We start from the raw sequence: 23,113 nt of genomic DNA on the forward strand, positions 1-23,113 counted from the left end.
CTGGATGGGCTGGGACTAGGCTGGATTATTATGGTGGGACGTGGATTAGTGTGACAACTAGCTAGGTTTGGGCAGTTGTGACCTGTCTACCTACCATGATGGTTTTACTGTTGCCTCCCAGGGCATTCTGTAATAGTTTGGTCAGCACCGAGTCACGGTACGGCACTGAAAGGAAGGAACGTATAACACTTTAATTACTTGTCGAGGAATGTCTTCTTTCTGTTCATCTCATTCACAATCTGTTAACCTCCACTAGTTTAAATTTTCTGTTGATCCCATCAACCTTCTATCTATCTCCATTATTCTTCTGATCATCTCAATTAACTTATAACTTTCGTTGTCCTCTGAGCTGTATATAAGATGTTTTATCCTGAATGCTAATGTTTTACCACCGCCTTAAAATTGTGGCTTTTAAAGTCACAGCGGTTCACAGACCGTAAGATCTACAGTGAGCCATACAACTGACCAACCTTGCTTACATAAACTAGAAGTAAGTAATTATTTCTCACATATCATGTTAATTGTAAGGATAACAGTAGACCATGTGCAAAAAATCTTCTGTTGTTCTCACGCAAATAATTGAAGCCAAAATTACTTATTTATTGAGCTGGAAAATGTTGCTTTAAGAATATTCCACATTTCAATACCAAAGAGGTTATAATTTGGTGTCTTTCATGTCAGGCACCAAATAAACCAAAATATAAACATTACCAAAATTTACCAAGTTATGGTAGTAGAATTTAGTATGTCTCAGAGCAAGTAAAACAACATACCAAAATTATTATAAAATTTGCTTTTCATAACTGTTGTCAGTTCAAACGAACTTTGAGTTTAAGGTTGTTCATTGCTGCAAAGGAATTAAACATCAACATTTATATAACCTGAAACAGCACATTCTGTACCTTACCGACAGTTTTCTTCTTCCCAGTTGATAGATCAGCCAGAGCCTTGATAACGTTACCAAGGGAACTGAGAGACTGGTTAATGGCGGAGCCTTCCTTAAGTCTGTCGCCTGTAGCCCCAGTCGAGTCAGCCCTCTCACTAAAAACACCAAACAAGATATGTCAAAAAAGGTATATTACACAAAATTTAAACATTGTGTGAATTTGTTTTTAATCAAAAAGTAAAGCATCACCTGAAATGACATCTACCTTAATGTTTCTACAGTTATCTTGTTCTACCATACAACTAGAATCAAACCAATGAAATCATGACAACTATTCAATAAACATCAGATCAGTAGTATGTCATATTTTGAGGCATAATGTTGACATTTTGTAAAATCTACATAAGGGAACTATCTTCACATCAACAGAGAAACAAATAGTGGGATCATGGATTCTGATGTTAAATTGATAACACCAAGCAATTTGTTTTCTTAAACCTGGGGAGAACACAAGAGCTACAAATGTATCACCCAGTTAGATAAACAAGGTAAAAAAAAGAAGGAAAGCAAGAGTTGCCTACCTGTAAAATCAACAAGGTAAAAAAGAAGGAAAACAATAGTTACCTCCCTGTCAGATCAACAGTGTTTACTGAAGAAAACAAGAGTTACCTCCCTGTCAGATCAACAGTGTTTACTGAAGAAAACAAGAGTTACCTCCCTGTCAGATCAACAGTGTTTACTGAAGAAAACAAGAGTTACCTCCCTGTCAGATCAACAGTGTTTACAGAAGAAATCAATAGTTACCTCCCTGTCAGATCAACAGTGTTTACAGAAGAAAACAAGAGTTACCTCCCTGCCAGATCTACAAGATTGACTACAGCGGTCCTTGTCATGCTCTGTCCAGTCTCATTGGGGGTCTTCTGAGTGAAAGTGATGGCCACAATGGTATGGGCTCGACTAAAACAAAATTGTTTTCAATCAAATTGACATTGTCAAAACTTTTATAAAAGTAGTTAAAACACATTTAAAACTATGTTTCAGATTTTCAGTATTTCTTAATTTTTACCATGAATGGAAAATAAAATAATTGAAAATTGGAAAAAAATATTGCCATGGCTACCTGCTGGTGGCATTCATGTTGGTGGAAGCCACAGTCCTGTTACGAGTGCCTTCATTAATCTTGTTGTCTATCTCTTTGTAACTGTTTACTGGGCAAGATGTCAGCTGTTCAACTGAAATTATATAGGAAACATTTAGTATAACTGTATCAGCTTCTCCAGTATTTACTGGAATTATATAGGAAACATTTAGTATAACTGTATCAGCTTCTCCAGTATTTACTGAAATTTGAAATAAAAAGTTTACATGGACACAGAATTCAGGCAAATAATTGACTTCTATCCAATGATTTGTTCTAGGACATAGATATATTTTAAGGCCCAGAGCCAAGAGATATTACTGGCACTTGACATCCAGTCTAAAGAGCTCTGTATTATAGTCTGACCTTGTCTGAAGAGCTCTGTATTATAGTCTGACCTTGTCTGAAGAGCTCTGTATTATAGTCTGACCTTGTCTGAAGAGCTCTGTATTATAGTCTGACCTTGTCTGAAGAGCTCTGTATTATAGTCTGACCTTGTCTGAAGAGCTCTGTATTATAGTCTGACCTTGTCTGAAGACCTCTGTATTATAGTCTGACCTTGTCTGAAGAGCTCTGTATTATAGTCTGACCTTGTCTGAAGAGCTCTGTATTATAGTCTGACCTTGTCTGAAGACCTCTGTATTATAGATAGTCTGACCTTGTCTGAAGAGCTCTGTATTATAGTCTGACCTTGTCTGAAGAGCTCTGTATTATAGACAGTCTGACCTTGTCTGAAGAGCTCTGTATTATAGTCTGACCTTGTCTGAGAGCTCTGTATTATAGTCTGACCTTGTCTGAAGACCTCTGTATTATAGTCTTATCTAGCCTGAACAATTAAGAGGCAGGGTCTGCGTGCACAAGCAGCATAATTTACATGCTCCTGAATACAGGAAGTCAAACTTAGTGAACATCTTGATGTATGAAAAGAGAACTTGGTTTAAAATGTTTTCTTTTACAGAATTTTCAAAGACACTGTTTTCAAAAGAAAAGAAAAACAGGTATTTCATCAAATGATAAGATCTTAATTAAAGCTAAATAGGCTTATTATTATGATTTATCTCCCTTGTTGTGACATCAACAAATCTATAATGTACTTGTTGTACTCATGTACTTATTTATTTTTGTTTAGCGTCCTACTAACAGCCAGGGTCATTTAAGGACGTGCCAGGTTTGGTGGTGGAGGAAAGCCGGAGTACCCGGAGAAAAACCACCGGCCTACGGTCAGTACATATGTACCTGGCAACTGCCCCACGTACTAGGTTTCAAACTCGTAACCCAGAGGTGGAGGGCTAGTGATAAAGTAAGTAACCTTAACCACTCAGCCACCGCGGCCCCTTCATCATGTACTATTGGCTATGTTAATATGTGATGTCACAGTTGAGCTTCTAAAGATAAACTGAAAGCCTTGATTCATCTTGAAGACTTTGTCCTTTATCAATCTTTTTCTATCTCTCTCTCTATATATATGTAGTCTTAAAATGTGGTTGTTATGATATTGTGTGTTGCATTAATTACCCATAGTTCTGATTTTATAGATCATGGTGATATTTTGTGTAACATGAAGATCCGACGATAAAATATAATGTCTAAAACACCAAATATACAGTACTGTATTTTTCTAAACGTAGGTCCCTTTTTATAAATAAGCTCATTTTCACTATTAGTCCCTTTTCACAAATAAGCCCTTGTTTACAATTATCAATTTTCAAACAATAAGTTATAAGTTATAAGCCCTCTCCAAACTTAATACGAACTTTTAAACTTTTAAACTAGGCGAGGGGGTGTATATGAGGATAGATATATTAACTGTACATTGATAAAGGTCTGCACCAGCTACTTACCATAGAAACCCTTTTTAGGGTCCTGTCGTACCTTCAGCCCTCCTTTCTGGCTAATCGTTTTAGGGTTGAGTAAGTCACGTACTTGTTCATTATAGATCTCCAACATGCCCAAGGTAACCTTTGTAGAAAAGATGTTCTCCATTAAACACGAATGTAAAATCTTATGTTCTCTATTAAACACGAATGTAAAATCTTATGTTCTCTATTAAACACGAATGTAAAATCTTATGTTCTCTATTAAACACGAATGTAAAATCTTATGTTCTCTATTAAACACAAATGTAAAATCTTATGTTCTCTATTAAACACAAATGTAAAATCTTATGTTCTCCATTAAATACGAATGTAAAATCTTATGTTCTCCATTAAACACGAATGTAAAATCTTATGTTCTCCATTAAACACGAATGTAAAATCTTATGTTCTCTATTTAAACACGAATGTAAAATCTTATGTTCTCTATTTAAACACAAATGTATAATCTTATGTTCTCTATTAAACACAAATGTATCATTTTATGTAAGAGTTCCAAAGTTTTATAGTATAAAATTACAGAAACATCCATCATTTAATTAAATTCAGCATAATGAACGCATCTTTTTGTGTGACCTTCTTGTGCATGTCAAAATTTGTACAGATACTCTTGATCTGCACAGGTTAAATTCACCATAAGAACTGATGTATTGATGCACATTAGTATATAAAGGCAAAAGTTTTGGTCTGGCCTATATAACATGGATATTATGAAGCTGAAAAAAAAACATGTATTCTTACCTATTTCTATCTCAAACCATTTTTCTATTTGCTTACTTACCAGTATACACTGTACAAGTGTCAATCGCAGTTCAGTATTATTATGTATAGTTTTAATTAACAAGAGGCGCAAAGGGCCTGTATTGCTCACCTGGCCATTCCAGCCATTAAGTTATACATGTATTCATAAATTTTTTTTTTAGATACTTTCTTAGTTTTGGATCTGGCTCTCAGTACCAATGCAATACAACAATTTCCTTTAAATTACATTTATCTTTCTTTTTAGGGATTAGATTAATAGCAAGATCAAGCTGAAATGCTCTAAACATTAATAACTTATTTTGAAATCCTATATTGGGTCCCACCCCTCTGGTTCTAGTCTCAGGGATGATTTTTGTGTGAAACTATATCCAGTTTATGTTAAACCCCAAGGATGCTGTAGACCAAATATGATCAAAGTATCCCTTTAAACATTCTAAAGAAAGATATCAAAGAAACCACCCACCAACTCTAGGGGACCCAGATTAAATTCCTCACCTGTAATGAGGCCAAATTTGAGCAAAATCCATCCGGCTGAGGGGTACTTCTGGTTTGTTTCTTAATATCCCCTAATGGGCTCTGTCGAACACATGGGGAGCCAAACCCACCTTTTATACAAAATTACTTCTCCTTCACCCAGGAAAGAAGGATTTTAAAGAATTCGCTATACTCACTGCCTTATTTCCATTATGAAATATTAATTGGACCCTGCCCCTCTGAGGGCCCTGGAGATTCAGACCCATTGTTCATACAAAGTTGTTTTCCATTCACCCAAACATGCCTCTGATCAGTTTTACTAATACTTCCTAATACTTAGCCCTTATAATGACAACATGGTACTTCTCTCTTTAAGTCCTATAATAACGACATAGATTGTTCACTTAACTCTTTACGCCCTAATGACGACATACAATGTATGTTCACTTAACTCTTTACGCCCTAATGACGACATATGTTCACTTAACTCTCTAAGCCCTAAAGTATGACGACATACAATGTATGTTCACTTAACTCTTTAAGCCCTAATGACGACATATGTTCACTTAACTCTCTAAGCCCTAAAGTATGACGACATATATGTTCACTTAACTCTTTAAGGCCTAATGACGACATATGTTCACTTAACTCTGTAATCCCTAATGACGACATAATTATTTACTTATCTCCTCACGCCCTGATGACCACATATGTTCACTTAACTCTCTACATATGCAACTCAGGTAGAAAACATTCTCCATTAATTAACCTTCCTTGGGATGGTCTGATGCTAGGAAGTTAATTTTTCAATACAAAAATGTATAATTACCCTGTATATATATAGTAGAGAAACATCTTAACTTTGTCTTCCTTTGTCAAAACATAACAACTACCGCTATCACTGGACTCAGGCAGTTTACCTGCAGGAAAGTGATATGTCGTCATTGGTGAGAAGGGGGAATCATGTGTAGTTTCAGGAGGTACAGAGTTAATACACAGCAATCTTCAAAATGTAATATTAAACTGGTGAAAGTAGAATCGCCCGTTCACCAGTGAATGGTAAAGATGTAATTAAATTCAGTGTTGTGATGTACCGTAAAGGTAACAGGCACAGAGTTGATAATCAATAAATCACGATCTACCCTGCTGTTAAAAATACTGTCAGACCATCGCTAAGGTAAACAAAATTAAATGAAATCTGGATCGCTAAACAAACAGAAGATTGGTATAACAATGATATAGAGGTGATCTATATACTCTGGTGTCACAGGGGGTCTATGATAATTATAGACATATCGCAAATTGTAAAGACATCAGAGATGTACAGCTATCAACTATAACAAGAGTACCGCAGGCCGGAACAATTGGCGCCCATCAATGCATGTCATACATATTTTTGCAGACTATCTTGTATTAAAATATAGTTTGAATAACCTTAACAGTGGCTAGATGGCATATACAAAGTCAATATTTAATTCTTTTTGGGACAACATACCAACATGTCCTGATTACTATAAGCCTAAAAAGTTTCAAAAGGATCGGTTAACAAGTGTAGGAGGAGATTGCTTGACAAACAGAAGTTTACGCCATACCATAATACTCCAGTCAAATGTGAAGGGCATATAAAAAAACTGATGATAATTTACTGTTTAATCTTTTTAACCTTGAAATGATCCCAAATCATTTGAAAGATTAACAACTCAGTGTTACCGTATGTTGTTTATATACAGTCTAGATATTGATGTTAGATTTAGGACCATGTATACCTTGTCTGACATTCACCAGACATTCATCAACATATGTGGCCATTTAAATATTGTCACAAAGCCTCAGAGGAACAATATCCATCCAGAACTCCCAACCCATGTTTATTGTCATACCAAGGAAGTTTTATACATATATATATTGTCGCTAAAGACATTGTTCCTTCCCTTATCTGGTAACCCTTAATTTACATGTATAAGGCAAATTGCTTTTAAATATTTTTCTGAATGTTGTCGTCACACAATCACTGCATTGTAGGTAAAGTCATTTATAGGAACAAACTGAATGGTTCCCCATTTTGGGTAGCTTTGTTAATTGCCTCTTTTTAAATGGAAAATGTCAACTGAAAACTGTAATCCAGAAAGAAAATAAACTTTGATGAAACATCTTGGCTAAATTTTATATAAACGTATTTTGAATTGTCTAGACAATATATACCATATGTATGCAGGTATTTTACACAATCACTTAATTTCAAGTTGAGGTTCAAAACTCTAATCATCTATGTTTTAGACCAATGAAGCTTTTAAGGCTGCCACAATTTCCTCAAATGTATCAGTTTTCATCTTTTATCATAATTCTGCCTGATGATATAATAACCCTATATTTTTTTCTCCCTTTTCAATTCTCTTTTTCATCTTTCTCTCTCCCTAAATATAAAATCCTTTGCTTTTCCCTGTTTCTGTTTCTGACCCTCCCTATGTATTGAATCCTTTGCTTTGTTTTTCCCGTCCACTTTTTTCCTTTGCTTGTCTTTCCCTCCAAATTTCTTGCTATGCTTGTTTCTCCCTTCCATTTTCTATTTTGTTTCCCACAAAAAATTCTTCCTTTGCTTGTTTCTTCTTCCAACTTTCTTCTTATATATGTTTCTCTTAGCCACTTGTTCATTAACTTGTTTTCCTTTGAAATTTTCTTCCTTAACTTGTTTTTTCTCTCCCACTTTCACCCTTAATTTGTTTGTTTCTCCCTCCTATGTTCTTTTTTGGTTGTTTTTCCTTTCCACTTTCTTCCATAATGGTTGTTTCTCCCTCCAACTTTCTTCCTATATATGTTTCTCCCTCCCACATTCTTTCTTTACTTGTTTCTCCCTCCCACATTCTCCCTTTGCTTGTTTCTCCCTCCCACATTCTCCCTTTGCTTGTTTCTCCCTCCCACATTCTCCCTTTGCTTGTTTCCCCCTCCCACATTCTTCCTTTGCTTGTTTTTCCCTTCCACTTTCTTCCGTATTATTATTCTCACTCTCACGTTCATTCCTTTGCTGGTTTCTCCCTCCACGTTCTTCTCTTACTGTTTCTCCTCCCACATTCTTCCTTCTTTGCTTGTTTCTCCCTCCCACGTTCTTTCTTTACTTGTTTCTCCTCCCACGTTCTTTCCTTTGCTTGTTTCTCCCTACACGTTTCCTGTGATGGTTTCTCCCTCCCACATTTTCCTTTGCTGTTTTTCCCTCCACATTCTCCCTGCTGTTCCCCTCCCCCCACATTGTCCTTTGCTTGTTTCCCATCCACACATTTTTCCTTTGCTTGTTCCCCATCCCCTTTCCTTTTTGCTTGTTCCCCATCCCACATTTTCCCTTTGCTTGTTTCCCCATCCCACTCTCCCTTGCTTGTTTCTCCCTTCCCACTTTCCCCCTTTTGTTGTTTTTTTTTTTTTTTTTTCCCCCCCCTTTTCCTTTGTTTTTTTTTCTCCCTCCCCTTTTCTCCCTTTGTTTGTTTTTTCCCTCCCCTTCCCCCTTTGTTTGTTTCCCCCCCCCCAAAAATTTTCCTTTGCTTGTTTCCCCCCTCCACTTTCCTCCTTTGTTTTTTTCCCTCCCTCCCACTTCTCCCTTTGTTGTTTCCCCCCCACTTTTCCCTTTGCTTTTTTTCCCCCTTTTCTTTTTTTTTTCCCTCCCACTTCCCCCCTTTTTTGTTCCCCTCCCACATTTTCCTTTCTTGTTTCTCCCTCCCATTTTATTTTTTCTCCCTCCCACTTCCCCTTTTTGTTTTTTCCCTCCCCTTTTCCCTTTTTTTTTCCCCCCCTTTTTCCCTTTTTTTTTTTTTTCCCCCTCCCTTTTTTTCCCCAAATTTCTCCTTTTTTTTTTCTCCCCCCCACTTCTTCTTTGTTTGCCCCCCTTTCCCCTTTGCTTGTTTCATCCCCTCCCACATTCTCCCTTTGCTTGTTTTCCTCCCTCACCACATCTTCCCTTGCTTGTTTTCTCCCCCTTCCACTTTCTTCCTTATTGGTTATTTCTCAATCTCACTTTCTTTCCTTGCTTCTGTTTTTCCCTCAAACTCTCTTCCTATCATTTTCCTTCTGCTTTTCTTTCCAACTCCCTTTCTTTCTTTTTCTTACAATCACTGTTTCTCTCTTCTACTTTCTCTGCATTTTACCACTTTCTCTCCTTACACCACAGGCATTTGCCTTGTCTGTCAATACATTCAAGATTATGTATATCGTGTGTATAGACAGACAAGGTAAGTACCTGTTCCACTAATTTCTCACACTTTCTTGTGTAAATTCCCTCCCTCAGATCCACTTCCCTGCTATATTACCTGCTAAACATTAAACACTAAAGACAATATGATATTCTGACCTGAGATATAAATAATTTGTGTACAGAATACAGATATAGATTATTCCTCAGGGATTTGTTTTGTGTGGCTGTCTGACAGACGATCCAGGTACATAGTATCCTATATAGATCAGACAAACTGTTAAGATGACACACTGGATGTACACAGTAATGTCGGAATGTTTGTTGTTAAAGTAGCTATGATACCAGTCTCATATAATAGCCCCTCACTACAGCATAACGTGCAGCTTTCGTCTGTGAAGTATTTGTTTTGTGTAATATTATATAATCTAATGTCATAATGATACTTAAACATGTTTTGTCAGATTTATAGCACAGCTCCATAAAATCATCCATTCAGATAATCAATAGCATATATTTATGATCATGAAATATCTTTGGGCATCAGCTGTAGAAATATTATTTTAAATTGGTTGTTGTTTTATTAAAGATCGACATACATGTACTGAGTCTGTTGACATGTGTTTTGACAGGAACGATGCCTCTTCACTAACAGGGGATCCCAGAGGGATGGCTCCCTGTGATCATAAACAGAGGGACGGCTCCCTGTGATCATAAACAGAGGGATGGCTCCCTGTGATCATAAACAGAGGGATGGCTCCCTGTGATCATAAACAGAGGGATGGCTCCCTGTGATCATAAATAGAGGGATGGCTCCCTGTGATCATAAACAGAGGGATGGCTCCCTGTGATCATAAACAGAGGGATGACTCCCTGTGATCATAAACAGAGGGACGGTTCCCTGTGATCATAAACAGAGGGATGGCTCCCTGTGATCATAAACAGAGGGATGGCTCCCTGTGATCATAAACAGAGGGACGGCTCCTTGTGATCATAAACAGAGGGACGGTTCCCTGTGATCATAAACAGAGGGATGGCTCCCTGTGATCATAAACAGAGGGATGGCTCCCTGTGATCATAAACAGAGGGATGGCTCCCTGTGATCATAAACAGAGGGATGGTTCCCTGTGATCATAAACAGAGGGATGGCTCCCTGTGATCATAAACAGAGGGACGGCTCCCTGTGATCATAAACAGAGGGACGGCTCCCTGTGATCATAAATAGAGGGATGGCTCCCTGTGATCATAAATAGAGGGATGGCTCCCTGTGATCATAAACAGAGGGACGGCTCCCTGTGATCATAAACAGAAGGATGGCTCCCTGTGGTCATAAACAGAGGGACGGCTCCCTGTGATCATAAACAGAGGGACGGCTCCCTGTGATCATAAACAGAGGGACGGCTCCCTGTGATCATAAACAGAGGGACGGCTCCCTGTTATCATAAACAGAGGGACGGCTCCCTGTGATCATAAACAGAGGGATGGCTCCCTGTGATCATAAACAGAGGGATGGCTCCCTGTGATCATAAACAGAGGGACGGCTCCCTGTGATCATAAACAGAGGGATGGCTCCCTGTGATCATAAACAGAGGGATGGCTCCCTGTGATCATAAACAGAGGGATGGCTCCCTGTGATCATAAACAGAGGGATGGCTCCCTGTGATCATAAACAGAGGGACGGCTCCCTGTGATCATAAACAGAGGGACGGCTCTCTGTGATCATAAACAGAGGGACGGGTCCCTGTGATCATAAACAGAGGGATGGCTCCCTGTGATCATAAACAGAGGGATGGCTCCCTGTGATCATAAACAGAGGGATGGCTCCCTGTGATCATAAACAGAGGGATGGCTCCCTGTGATCATAAACAGAGGGATGGCTCCCTGTGATCATAAACAGAGGGATGGCTCCCTGTGATCATAAACAGAGGGATGGCTCCCTGTGATCATAAATAGAGGGATGGCTCCCTGTGATCATAAACAGAGGGATGGCTCCCTGTGATCATAAACAGAGGGATGGCTCCCTGTGATCATAAACAGAGGGATGGCTCCCTGTGATCATTATAAACAGAGGGATGGCTCCCTGTGATCATAAACAGAGGGATGGCTCCCTGTGATCATAAACAGAGGGATGGCTCCCTGTGATCATAAACAGAGGGACGGCTCCCTGTGATCATAAATAGAGGGATGGCTCCCTGTGATCATAAATAGAGGGATGGCTCCCTGTGATCATAAATAGAGGGATGGCTCCCTGTGATCATAAACAGAGGGATGGCTCCCTGTGATCATAAACAGAGGGATGGCTCCCTGTGATCATAAACAGAGGGATGGCTCCCTGTGATCATAAACAGAGGGATGGCTCCCTGTGATCATAAACAGAGGGATGGCTCCCTGTGATCATAAACAGAGGGATGGCTCCCTGTGATCATAAACAGAGGGGCGGCTGTGATCACAGAGGGGACGGCTCCCTGTGATCATAAATAGAGGGATGGCTCCCTGTGATCATAAACAGAGGGATGGCTCCCTGTGATCATAAATAGAGGGATGGCTCCCTGTGATCATAAATAGAAAGATGGCTCCCTGTGATCATAAACAGAGGGATGGCTCCCTGTGATCATAAACAGAGGGATGGCTCCCTGTGATCATAAACAGAGGGATGGCTCCCTGTGATCATAAACAGAGGGATGGCTCCCTGTGATCATAAACAGAGGGACGGCTCCCTGTGATCATAAACAGAGGGATGGCTCCCTGTGACCATAAACAGAGGGATGGCTCCCTGTGATCATAAACAGAGGGATGGCTACCTGTGATCATAAACAGAGGGATGGCTCCCTGTGATCATAAACAGAGGGATGGCTCCCTGTGATCATAAACAGGGGGATGGCTCCCTGTGATCATAAACAGAGGGATGGCTCCCTGTGATCATAAACAGAGGGATGGCTCCCTATGATCATAAACAGAGGGATGGCTCCCTGTGATCATAAACAGAGGGATGGCTCCCTGTGATCATAAACAGAGGGATGGCTCCCTGTGATCATATATAACCATTATAGTATTCTCTACATTTCTCATCTTTCTCTTTTCCTCTGCATTACTAAAAACAAAGGGAAGTTTAGTCTGAAGGTACATATGAAATATGAAAAAGATTCATCCAGAATGTTTTGACAAACAATACTAATTACAAGAGAAACTTAAGGTATTTAAAATATTTCATACACAAAGTGTGTATGAAGAACTTTCTGAGAACAAACTGTAGCAGTTAAAATTCAAAATGGCCACCAATCAGCCATCTTGTTGTCCCGGAATCTCGGTCTCAAAATTGACAATGCACAACAAGGGACAATTGTGGAAACCATTACGGCACGTGAAATTTCAGAAAGATCCATAAAGAATTTAGTGAGAAAGAGAAATAACTAATTTCAACTGTCAAAAGTATAGATGGTTGTCTGTCTGCCAATTTGTTTTCTGAATTGAAGTGTCCCAAAACTGAACATAACTAAAGATCATGAAAAATCCTGTCTATTTGCAAAAACTCCTTTAGGTTCTTTTCAAGAAATAGTGATAACAAGGATTGTTTATGGACAGACAGCAGATAGATGATGGATGGATGACAAACCATGGACAAGGGTCATTCAAATAGCACATTATCTGATAATTGTGAGTTAAAATGTTTATGAAAAAGTGGGGTTTTACACAAATATTTACGCTGTACTCCTCTTTATGTCTTGGTGAATTCTGTTTCATTTTTTGTGTTGATTTTGAAATTGTCAGAGTAAATTATTTCATCGTCAGTCTGTGAAAAATTACACGGAGCAAAATTTGTCAACTTAAAAAAATACATATTGTTGACTTAAATTTACATAAATATTTGTCAAAAATCAACTCAAACCATAATATCATTTGTTTCACATAAAAAGCACATCCATGCTTCAAACATAAAACATTCAATCACAAAGCTAGTTCTGTGTACAAACTAGAGATTATTTCTGTTATAAACAGTTGTGATTACAGAACCATTAACAAACAGAAAAATATGCTCAGCACAATGCAGGACAATACAACTAACAATATTGTAGGATTTCCTGTGGGAGAGGTTCATGCAGATTCATCTATATTTAAAGGGCAAACCATAAAATGTAGTCATGCAGATCAGATGAAAACAATTTCATCTCATTATCATAGGACAACTGAGTAAATTAATATTATCAAAAAAAAATTAAGAATAAATAAAAAGATTTCAAAATAATTGAAATAGGCAATTCAACATTTTGGGGGAAAAAAGTGCCATAACTTATTAAGAAGCATTCACATGGAAACCGAACACAGTGGCATTATATATCGATGAGAAATAAAGTCAGGCTTTATGATAGTAGTGGTTATTTTGCAATTTCAAAATAAGCTGACAACAAAGGTCAAATTCCATATCTAGGTGAGAATTGTGTGTCCTATAACAAACAATGAATAGGTCACCTGATGAACTATCTGTCAAACAAAAGCAGGCGATTATCATTTTAGAATGAGACTATACTATAAAGGTGTTTAATGAACGTACAACAGACATTGGCCAGGGCCAGGTACGTATAATTATGTAGCGTCTTATTTAACTTACAACATGAGGCATGAATTCTCTGAATATTTGATGTGAAATATAATGAATAAAAAACAAACATCTTTTATATTTACTTGATAAAAATGACAGATTCAGTTAATGATAATTATGTAATGATTTTGCCATTCTAAGTGTAAGCCATCAACTAAGGTGGTTCAGAAACATTACCATGGTCAATCAACAGTGTTCATGTTTCATTAGATTACGACACATATATGCTTGCTCTGTGATTTCATTAATTTGATTTCATTAAAATGAATTCATTTACTACCAAATACTTCTTTTGAACAATGTTGAAATATTATTCCAGCCGCATAAACTAATCCAATATTTAGGCAACTTAAGCAGAAAAATAATATGCTTAATTATGCTAAAATAAAGAATTTATCATATAAAACCATGTATATAGTCACTTTTAAACACACCATATTCTATTACTGATTTTTACCATTGACTAGCTTTAAATATAAACAAGCTATAAACTGAAAGTGTGTTATAGTTTTCAAAATTAAGAAAAAAATATTATCCAGAATATTTTCTGATTTGCTCCTTGAACGGGAGTTATCTATCTTACCTGGTATTCCTCATCAGCTCCAGCACTCAATCGTTTGCTCTCCACTGCCTTGAACAGTTCGTCACAGAAAATCGGAACAATCCCCTTGTTGCTGCCATAGCCCACCATGGAGTAGGACTTGCCACTTCCAGTCTGGCCGTACGCAAACAGTGAACAGTTATACCCCTTCCAGGCGTTGTCCAGCACTCCCCGGCCAAGGTCGTCAAACACAACTCTCTGTGAACAGGAAGGTTTAAAAAAAATCAATGACTATTAATGAAATTCTTGTATATGATTCATAATCAAATTAAGATATATTTACACTCATCACTGTAAGTGGTAGACTAATTGGTCATTTCTATTTTATTTTTTTTCTACTGAAGAATTCTGCAGTTAGTACATCAGATTTCCAATCCATCCCTTATGTTCAGACTGACACTCCCCTTAGTATTAATTACTCCCCAGCTAATCCTCCCACGATAAATATATCAGTTTTCAGGGTAACACTAATTTGTCATTTCATTTCGTCCTCCCATTTTGTTTTTAGGAAAACAATTATTAACCATAAATTAACCAACTTCTTTCTTTTTTTATGTTGCATGGTTTTTGAGGAGATTATTGAATTGGTCAGCTAACTGTTTCACCCTGAGGATTGGTTTTAAAGGTTTTTTTGAACACACAAATAGTATTTGATCACTTCTGTAATCTCAGACATTAGTTATACATGCTCACTGCACCTAAGGTCCGTGATAGCTCAGTCAGTCAGTGCCAGCCACACAACCCTAAGATCAGCTCAGGTACGTGATAATGAACACTGACAGTTTTTTTTGTTATGGGTTGTTATAACATTAATGAATGAAAATAATTGTTACAAACTTTATCATGTTATTGCAAAATCTGATAAGGTTATTGAGACCAAAATGTAATGTACGTATATAATTAAATAAGAATACCCGGTAATCAACTAGAACACTAACAGGTCAGCATGGGGCCCTCCATGTGGCTATCTATCCTCAAAATTCATCGAGAAGCCAATTTGCCCATATTGATGTGGAGGACGTTTATTATGAACATGAACAAGCCAGAACTTGGAAGGTGATTTGTTTATGTATATTTTGTAAGTGACCTTGACTTTTGAATTTTGATTCTTTATTGCTTGGAAACTGATTTTCTATTCATATTAACAGTGACCTTGACCTTTGACCATTGAAGCTGAAAAGCAATCCCAAGCAAGCACTGCCAATAAGGAAGCACTGTATGAGGTTTGAGGTAGTTGCTTCAATATATCAGTTTGATTGGCAAAGGCAAACTGAAGTTATTGTATGGAAACTGATTTTCTGTTTTAGCAACAGTGACCTTAACCTTTGACCTTTGACAAAGAAAAGCAATCACAAGCAAGCATTATCAATAAGAAAGCACTATATAAAGTTTAAGTTTGATCGGCCCAAAGGAAACTCATGTTATTGCACAGAAAATGTGCTGGCAGATAGACACGGCGATTTCAATAGGGCGCTAATCAATAGTACATACAAGAAACATATCAGAATATATAAGTAACAATTTAATATTTGACAGATCAAATGTTTCCAATACAAAGCACTAACTGTGGGGACTTTAATGACAGTCTGTAGACCAAATTACTCTCTGTCTCGTTAATTATGTATAGAATCATTCAGAACAGATCTAGAATTGAGAACTACAGTGTACAGGTATACAGGACTCAGCGAGTCACTGGTGAGGTGTGAAGGCCTGGGGTTCAGTGAGCAGTTACTGGGGTGAAAAATATATCAATACCACGGTCCATCAACCAAGCTTCACATATACCACTAATGGACATCTGTAAATATAACTACTAATAAAACTCCTCAATTATAACGCTTTGTTTCCTAGTTCTCCTAGCAACCTAGCACCAATCAGAGTAGATCTTCAATCTAGGAGTGAAAATCAGCTGAGGCCCAATCAGAAAAGTCAAATGATAGGATACAGAATAAACCACCACTTGGAATGCATGAATTGTCCTTGATACAGGGGTTAATTTTTGGGAAACACTTTTGTAGATGCTGGACTGGGTCAATCATCGGCGACCAGGTAGCTCAATTGGTAGACTTTTCGCTGTAACTGTCTGTCTAGAGTTCAGGGGAGTTCCTGGTTCGAACCTCGGTCTGACTGCTACATTTTCTCTTTCTCCCGTTACATAAATGGTTAGCTTGGCAACCTTTATTTAAAGCATTGGGAGTATATTAATGCTTTGCAAGTGGATAACAAAACTTTGGTCTTCAATTCGGGGGCAAAGACTTGAAAAAATGAGGGAGTAATGTAGCAGAACTGGACTGGGACGATCATCGTCGACTAGGTAGCTCAGTTAGAGTGTCCGTCTAGAGGTTGGAGGGTCCTGGGTTCAAACCCCAGTCTGGCTTCTACACTTTTATCCTGGGGCAAATTAATATGCGTACATATTGATGCAGCCTTTTAAAATGATCATATTAAAATCTTATTTCTTTCCCACTTATCACGATTTGTGGGCAGTGATCGATCAAGTGGAACGTTAACACTGTAGCATCAAAACAACCTAAGATAATGATTCCAGGTGGGTATATAGGTGAATATTTGCTTTTCTAATAAGGAATCTGAGACCCATCTTGGTTGTGTATTGGGCGAGACAGTTAATTAATTGGTCACAGTAGTATAGTATTACTGTGTATAAAACAAACTCTTAATTTCTGTTGATGAAAAAAAAACTAAACCTAAGAAACAAAAACTCTATTGTTGAATTCTGGTGTATAGGGTCCTATAGGTATGGAGTACTTATAATTGTAGTGATCGATGATCATGTATAGGAAATATACAGGTATTGGGTATTTATATTATAAATTAGTCATATGGAGCCTTTATTGAACAGGATTAATTGTATAGGGAAATTAATTCTTGTCTTTCGATTATATTCCTTTGTGTACATGTATATCACACCTGTGCTGGATGGATACCAGAAGTCCAACAAAAGGCCAATATGTTAAAAGCTGTTTGATACCGTTGACAACCCAAACATGTATTAGGGATCCCAGCAGGACCATGTTGGCTGAATATAAACTTTTCTTTTTTCACATATTCAGTTGGTCTTTCAGTGATTACATATTGGGTGTAATGACAGACGAGGCTAACAATGTGGCTAGATTTGAAGACTCATAATTATGAGACAATATAGATGGCATTCAGATAGTTCATGATTATAATGTTAAGAGTTTTGGAAGTTTTAGCCTTGTTATGCCCTATTACAGAAACTACCTGTTGTAGGTTGTAGATCAATACAATCCACTAAAACAGGTTTCCTATTTGGTAAATGAAGGCAGGGTAACAAGCTTAAGCCCACCCACATATGTCTACTGGCAGTTCACTGAAAATATACAGTACTAATAAATGCCATTTCATTATCCTGCAATCAGCTTACCTCTCCTTTTGAGAAAAAGTTATTTGTATATTTCCCTAGACTTATTACAGGACATATATATGGTACAGGTAACATTCACAGAGATATCATCAGCTTTGAAGTATTTAATCAAAAGCATCTTAAAAATTGTCCAAGCCATAAATTGAAATTTTATATGACACCTGGACATTTAACTTCCGATGTCCATTATCTACCTGAACAGGGGTTGAAATGAAATTCCACCCAGTTTTAAATCTTGACACAACCTCAGACAAACATACAGAACATAAGTTATAAACCTAGGGTCTATAGTTCAAAAGCCAGAATAGTATGATGATCACTCTGACTAGTAATTCCCAGCAGTTGTCCAGGTGATCTCCCTTTAATGTTTAGGGTATATAAGCTGAAGATATCATATTTAAAAATATTAAGGTTATTTGTAAGTACAAAATATAACACAAACGATGCACAGCCAGGACACAAATGAAATAAACCTTTTGTCATTCATGTTTTCACATGCAGAACAACGTTAACCATAATTGTGGTGTAAACTGCCTTAAGTTAATATATACATGTATATATAACAAAAAAACAGACTATGCTGCAAGGCCTTTCTGCCCTCTCAGGCTTCTTCAGACGGACCTGAAGAAGCCTGAGAGGGCAGAAAGGCCTTGCGGCAAAGTCTGGTTTTTTTTGTTATTTTTTATACATCCACCTTCGCAAGGACAGATTTCTTTTTCTTACATGTATATATATACATGTATATTGTCAATGTTGTGACAGCAAGTCATTATCATTACAGCGATGACATACTTTACTGTTTTAGAGAAAATTATGGTAATATATTGTGGTATTTCTAGATTATCTCACATCATAAGTTTGCTCATTACCATTTTTTTCATTTACACTCATATATCAAAATATTGTCATAATGTTTAATTGTCAAAATTCAACTTCATCTATCTGATACAAGTCACTGAGTACACCTATGTAGGAAAGAGGATTTCACTTTTGTGTCCCAATGGAACTTTAACACAACCAGTAGTAGTTGGATATATAGAGGTTACAAAACCAGTAGTAGTTGGATATATAGAGGTTACACAACCAGTGGTAGTTGGATATATAGAGGTTACGCAATCCTTGTTGGATATATAGAGGTTACACAACCAGTGGTAGTTGGATATATAGAGGTTACACAACTAGTGGTAGTTGGATATATAGAGGTTACACAACTAGTGGTAGTTGGATATATAGAGGTTACACAACCAGTAGTAGTTGGATATATAGAGGTTACACAACCAGTAGTAGTTGGATATATAGAGGTTACACAACCAGTGGTAGTTGGATATATAGAGGTTACACAACCAGTGGTAGTTGGATATATAGAGGTTACACAACTAGTGGTAGTTGGATATATAGAGGTTACACAACTAGTGGTAGTTGGATATATAGAGGTTACACGACTAGTGGTAGTTGGATGTATGGTATTTTGTTTTGCTCCTGTTAGTTAATTTTTAAAAGTTGTAAAAGACACAAGCTTTAGCAAGTGTCTTTTGTAACGTTTAAAAGATAACTAACGAGAATGATATAAATACCACATAGATTATCATTATCCAACAAGCAAGAGTCATGTGACCTGTTTCTACCACAATAACATCATATACAGAAGAACTAGAATATTACGTTGACCCAATTTTACACCCTCAGATGGGATATACAAAAGATTGGAAAACTATGATTGCACAATCAGTGGTCCAGAGATTTTTTGAGAAAATTAAAGAAACAGAAAAAAAAAATATTTTCATAACTTACCTGATCTGCATATTTGCCTCCAGATGGTTCTAAATAGCCTTCGCTGTTCTCATTGAACTGATCATGTGACCAGTAGGAGTAATCAAACGCAAAACGTCGAGGTTCGGCAGACATGTTTTCGGGGTCCATGATCTCTGTGGTTTTCCCCGACATTTCAATGATAAGCTTGGCATTTCTGCTGGTTTCTCTTGAATTGTAGATACAGTCAAGGACAAACTTTGAGAAAATAGACAGTTTTGGGGCTGGGGTGATGAGATTTGTTTTCAGAAAATAATAATTGAAATTGATAATGTCAATGTAGGGGTAGATTTAATGTACCTGATAACTATGATATATACTTTCTATTGTTCTGGGAGTTTGATATGTAACAATGCAATGACTATGGCTTAAAATGTACATAAAACATTCTCCTTGTTTAAATACATCAACATGGTTATAGCAGGAGGAATTAGGTAGAATGACAAATATTTTACAGCTGGGTAATAATATATGAGGACAGGCGTCAAGGAGACACCATCATCCAGGGTCATATGAGGATGGATTTCAAGGAGACACCATCATCCAGGGTTATATGAGGATGGATGTCATGGAGACACCAACATCAAGGGTCATATGAGGATGGTTGTTAAGGAGACACCAACATCCAGCAATTAAAGGCCATTGAAACACTAGCTGAGATTTTCAGAGGACTGAGAGCAAAGGGAATAACAGAGAGGAAAAGAGGACTGAGAGCAAACGGAAGAAACAGAGAGGAAAATGAGAAGTCAGAAGGAGGTGTCGATGACTGCTGATAATCCAGAGAAGAAAAAAAATGGTCATGATTAAAACAAATCTCCTTTTCCTTAAATCAGACACCACGAAACTGTTGGTCCAACACTGGACCGACTTACAAAATGATGTTGGCTTAACATCATTTTGTTCGTTCTGCGATACGCGTGATGTATTGGACCAACATTAGGCCAAAACATGTCTTGGGAAATATCGGATAGAAGGACCAGAAAATTCTGTTTGCAAACAAAATTTGTTTCATACCCAGGTGAAACTAAAAAATAATTGACATCAACGCTTATAATTAATTTTTGAAAATGATTTTCTAATTTAAAACATATTTTATGTAGAATTTTACTGGTTTTAAATGGGATTCTTTTTCTCAAATCAATACGCAACGTCAATTGTCGTATTGTGACGTCACATTTTTCGCGCCATTCTCGGAATTTCTTTCATAGAAGAATGAAAAGAATTTTTCGACCAATCACATTTGAGTATTTACCATGAAAACAAAGAAAAATTAATTATAAAATCATGAAGTAATAATGTTTATCTTTCATTGTTCATTTAACAGAGAATGTGGTGTCTTTCTTCTTGTAGATATATCTATATATATATAGATACAGGCACCTGTGGTACAGTCACTGACAATTGCTCGTTTGCATGAGCTATTTTTACATTTTATCTAGCTATCTGTGATGCATCCATTGTTATATTTTGTTGTTTTCATTTATTTCATTGTTATACATGTAATCGTATGAAAATGCACAGGTACCCGTGCTTTATGTAATTATTGTTCTAATGTGTCCTCATTGCTAAAAATATTACCAAAAAAGGTAACTTAAATAAACTTGTAAATATTCTAAATATAATTTCATTTAAATAATAAATTTTAACTTTTCATTTCCCTGCTTTAAGACCAACAAACGTATACAAAGCTGTCGATGTGTTTACATAAACAATTAGGTATATACTGATATAAGTGTGTGTATTATTGTGTAGCACGCGACAGTGACAGCTTAGCGTACCTGGATACGAGCAGCTCTCGTGGATCCCTGCTTATATCACGTGCCTGTATAATATAAAATACCTCTGAAGAGTAAGCTCAGCTGTAGAATCCATTGTATGAATCCGGTTGATAAATGAAATATACGAAAAAGTGTAATAAAAGGATATGAATGGGCGAACCCGCACCGCTACCTTTACACTTTCAGCCATTTTTCACGTTCTTCGAATAACAGGCTGTTCTTTTATCCTCCCTATTTTCATATATTTTCAAAAAGGAAAACGAAACAATGATCGTCTAATTTGACAATGGATATTGGGCAAAGCAAAACAACTCTTATATCACAACGGGAATATTACCGTTACAAAACCACTTCTCTCGTATAACTTTAACAATCACAACCAGAAAAAAGGGAGAAATCAACTACATAGAAGAGCACATTAGTTACTTCCGTAAACAAAACGAACAACAACTGCCGTTAACACTTCCGCTCTGAATAAAACGCGGGTATTTTGATTTTTGTGGCTTATCTGCCAAGAAATTTCCTCTAGGCCTATGTTGTTAATTCTCTGGTTCGTTCCTTATCAGTGGCGGATTGAAAGAAAAAAAGTAATATAAATATTATATACACCGATATCTTATATTCATTGATAACAGACGAATAACCTCTACATGTGTATATCAGACTGTTAACAAAATGCTGTCGTTTTATTACGTATGTCAGAGACATATATACAGAATATATGTCTCTGCGTATGTACAGTACTATGTTACCGTGTTACGTTTCACTTTTACCTAAGCATTAATGTCAATTTTTTTAGTTTCATCGGGGTATGAAAAAAAAATTGTTTGCAAACTGTATGAATCCGCGTATCTTACAGAAGTTTACAAACGATTTTTTTTCATAACCCCATGAAACTAAAAAAAAGTTGACATCAACGCTTATAATTAATTTTTGAAAATGATTTTCTAATTTAAAACATGTGTTATGTACACTTTTACTGGTTTTAAATGGGATTCTTTTTCTCAAATCAATACGCAACGTCAATTATCGTATTGTGACATCACATTTTTCGCGCCATTCTCGGAATTTCTTTCATTTAAGCATTGAACGGCTTTCAGTTGGCATTCATATTGACTATGAATGCCAACTGAAAGCCGTTCAATGCTTATATTTACCATCTGCGATTTTTTATTTGTCGTGCGATTTTTTTTTGAAATTTTCAAATTCAAATTTCAGTTGGCAGTTCATAAGCTGGTGAACTCGCAACTGAATTGGTAGGGTTATATAGTGGCAGTGCCATACAATGGTAAATATATTTGGTTTAAACAGTATTTTATTTTGTAAACAGCAAAGTTGTACACATTACATGCATGTAAGGATTCGAAAACAAGCCTAAAGCTTATGTTAATTCGTCTGGTTCATATTTAAAAACGGGAACAAAATTTTCAATCCATCACACGACAGTAAAACATATCTGGATAAAATTTTGTGAAGGGGATATCACTTCAAAACCACAGAAAACGGCAGGGAGACCACGACGATTTACTGATGGTTAACTTGAATTTCTACCACAATACCCCGTGTTATTCAACTCTCAGACCATCAGTTAATCATTACAGCCGTTGATTAACA

The 23,113-nt window shown here is 36.9% G+C and overlaps 1 protein-coding gene across 2 annotated transcripts in view; it reads right to left on the bottom strand.

Annotated features, from left to right (window-relative positions):
• LOC117342072 (kinesin-like protein KIF28P) overlaps positions 1–21,721 on the bottom strand; it is a gene marked incomplete in the record, with an annotated part of 61,726 nt that extends 40,005 nt beyond the window's left edge. For both annotated transcript variants that reach the window (XM_033904047.1, XM_033904046.1), the window contains 8 exon segments: positions 95–165; positions 908–1,041; positions 1,736–1,843; positions 2,007–2,118; positions 3,866–3,983; positions 14,489–14,704; positions 19,704–19,898; positions 21,648–21,721. In XM_033904047.1, coding sequence (XP_033759938.1) covers positions 95–165; positions 908–1,041; positions 1,736–1,843; positions 2,007–2,118; positions 3,866–3,983; positions 14,489–14,704; positions 19,704–19,898; positions 21,648–21,689 — 996 coding nt within the window.
• Positions 21,722–23,113: the final 1,392 nt, after the last annotated feature.

The sequence above is a fragment of the Pecten maximus genome, chromosome 14, assembly GCF_902652985.1.
Source record: "Pecten maximus chromosome 14, xPecMax1.1, whole genome shotgun sequence".
Lineage (NCBI taxonomy): Eukaryota > Metazoa > Mollusca > Bivalvia > Pectinida > Pectinidae > Pecten > Pecten maximus.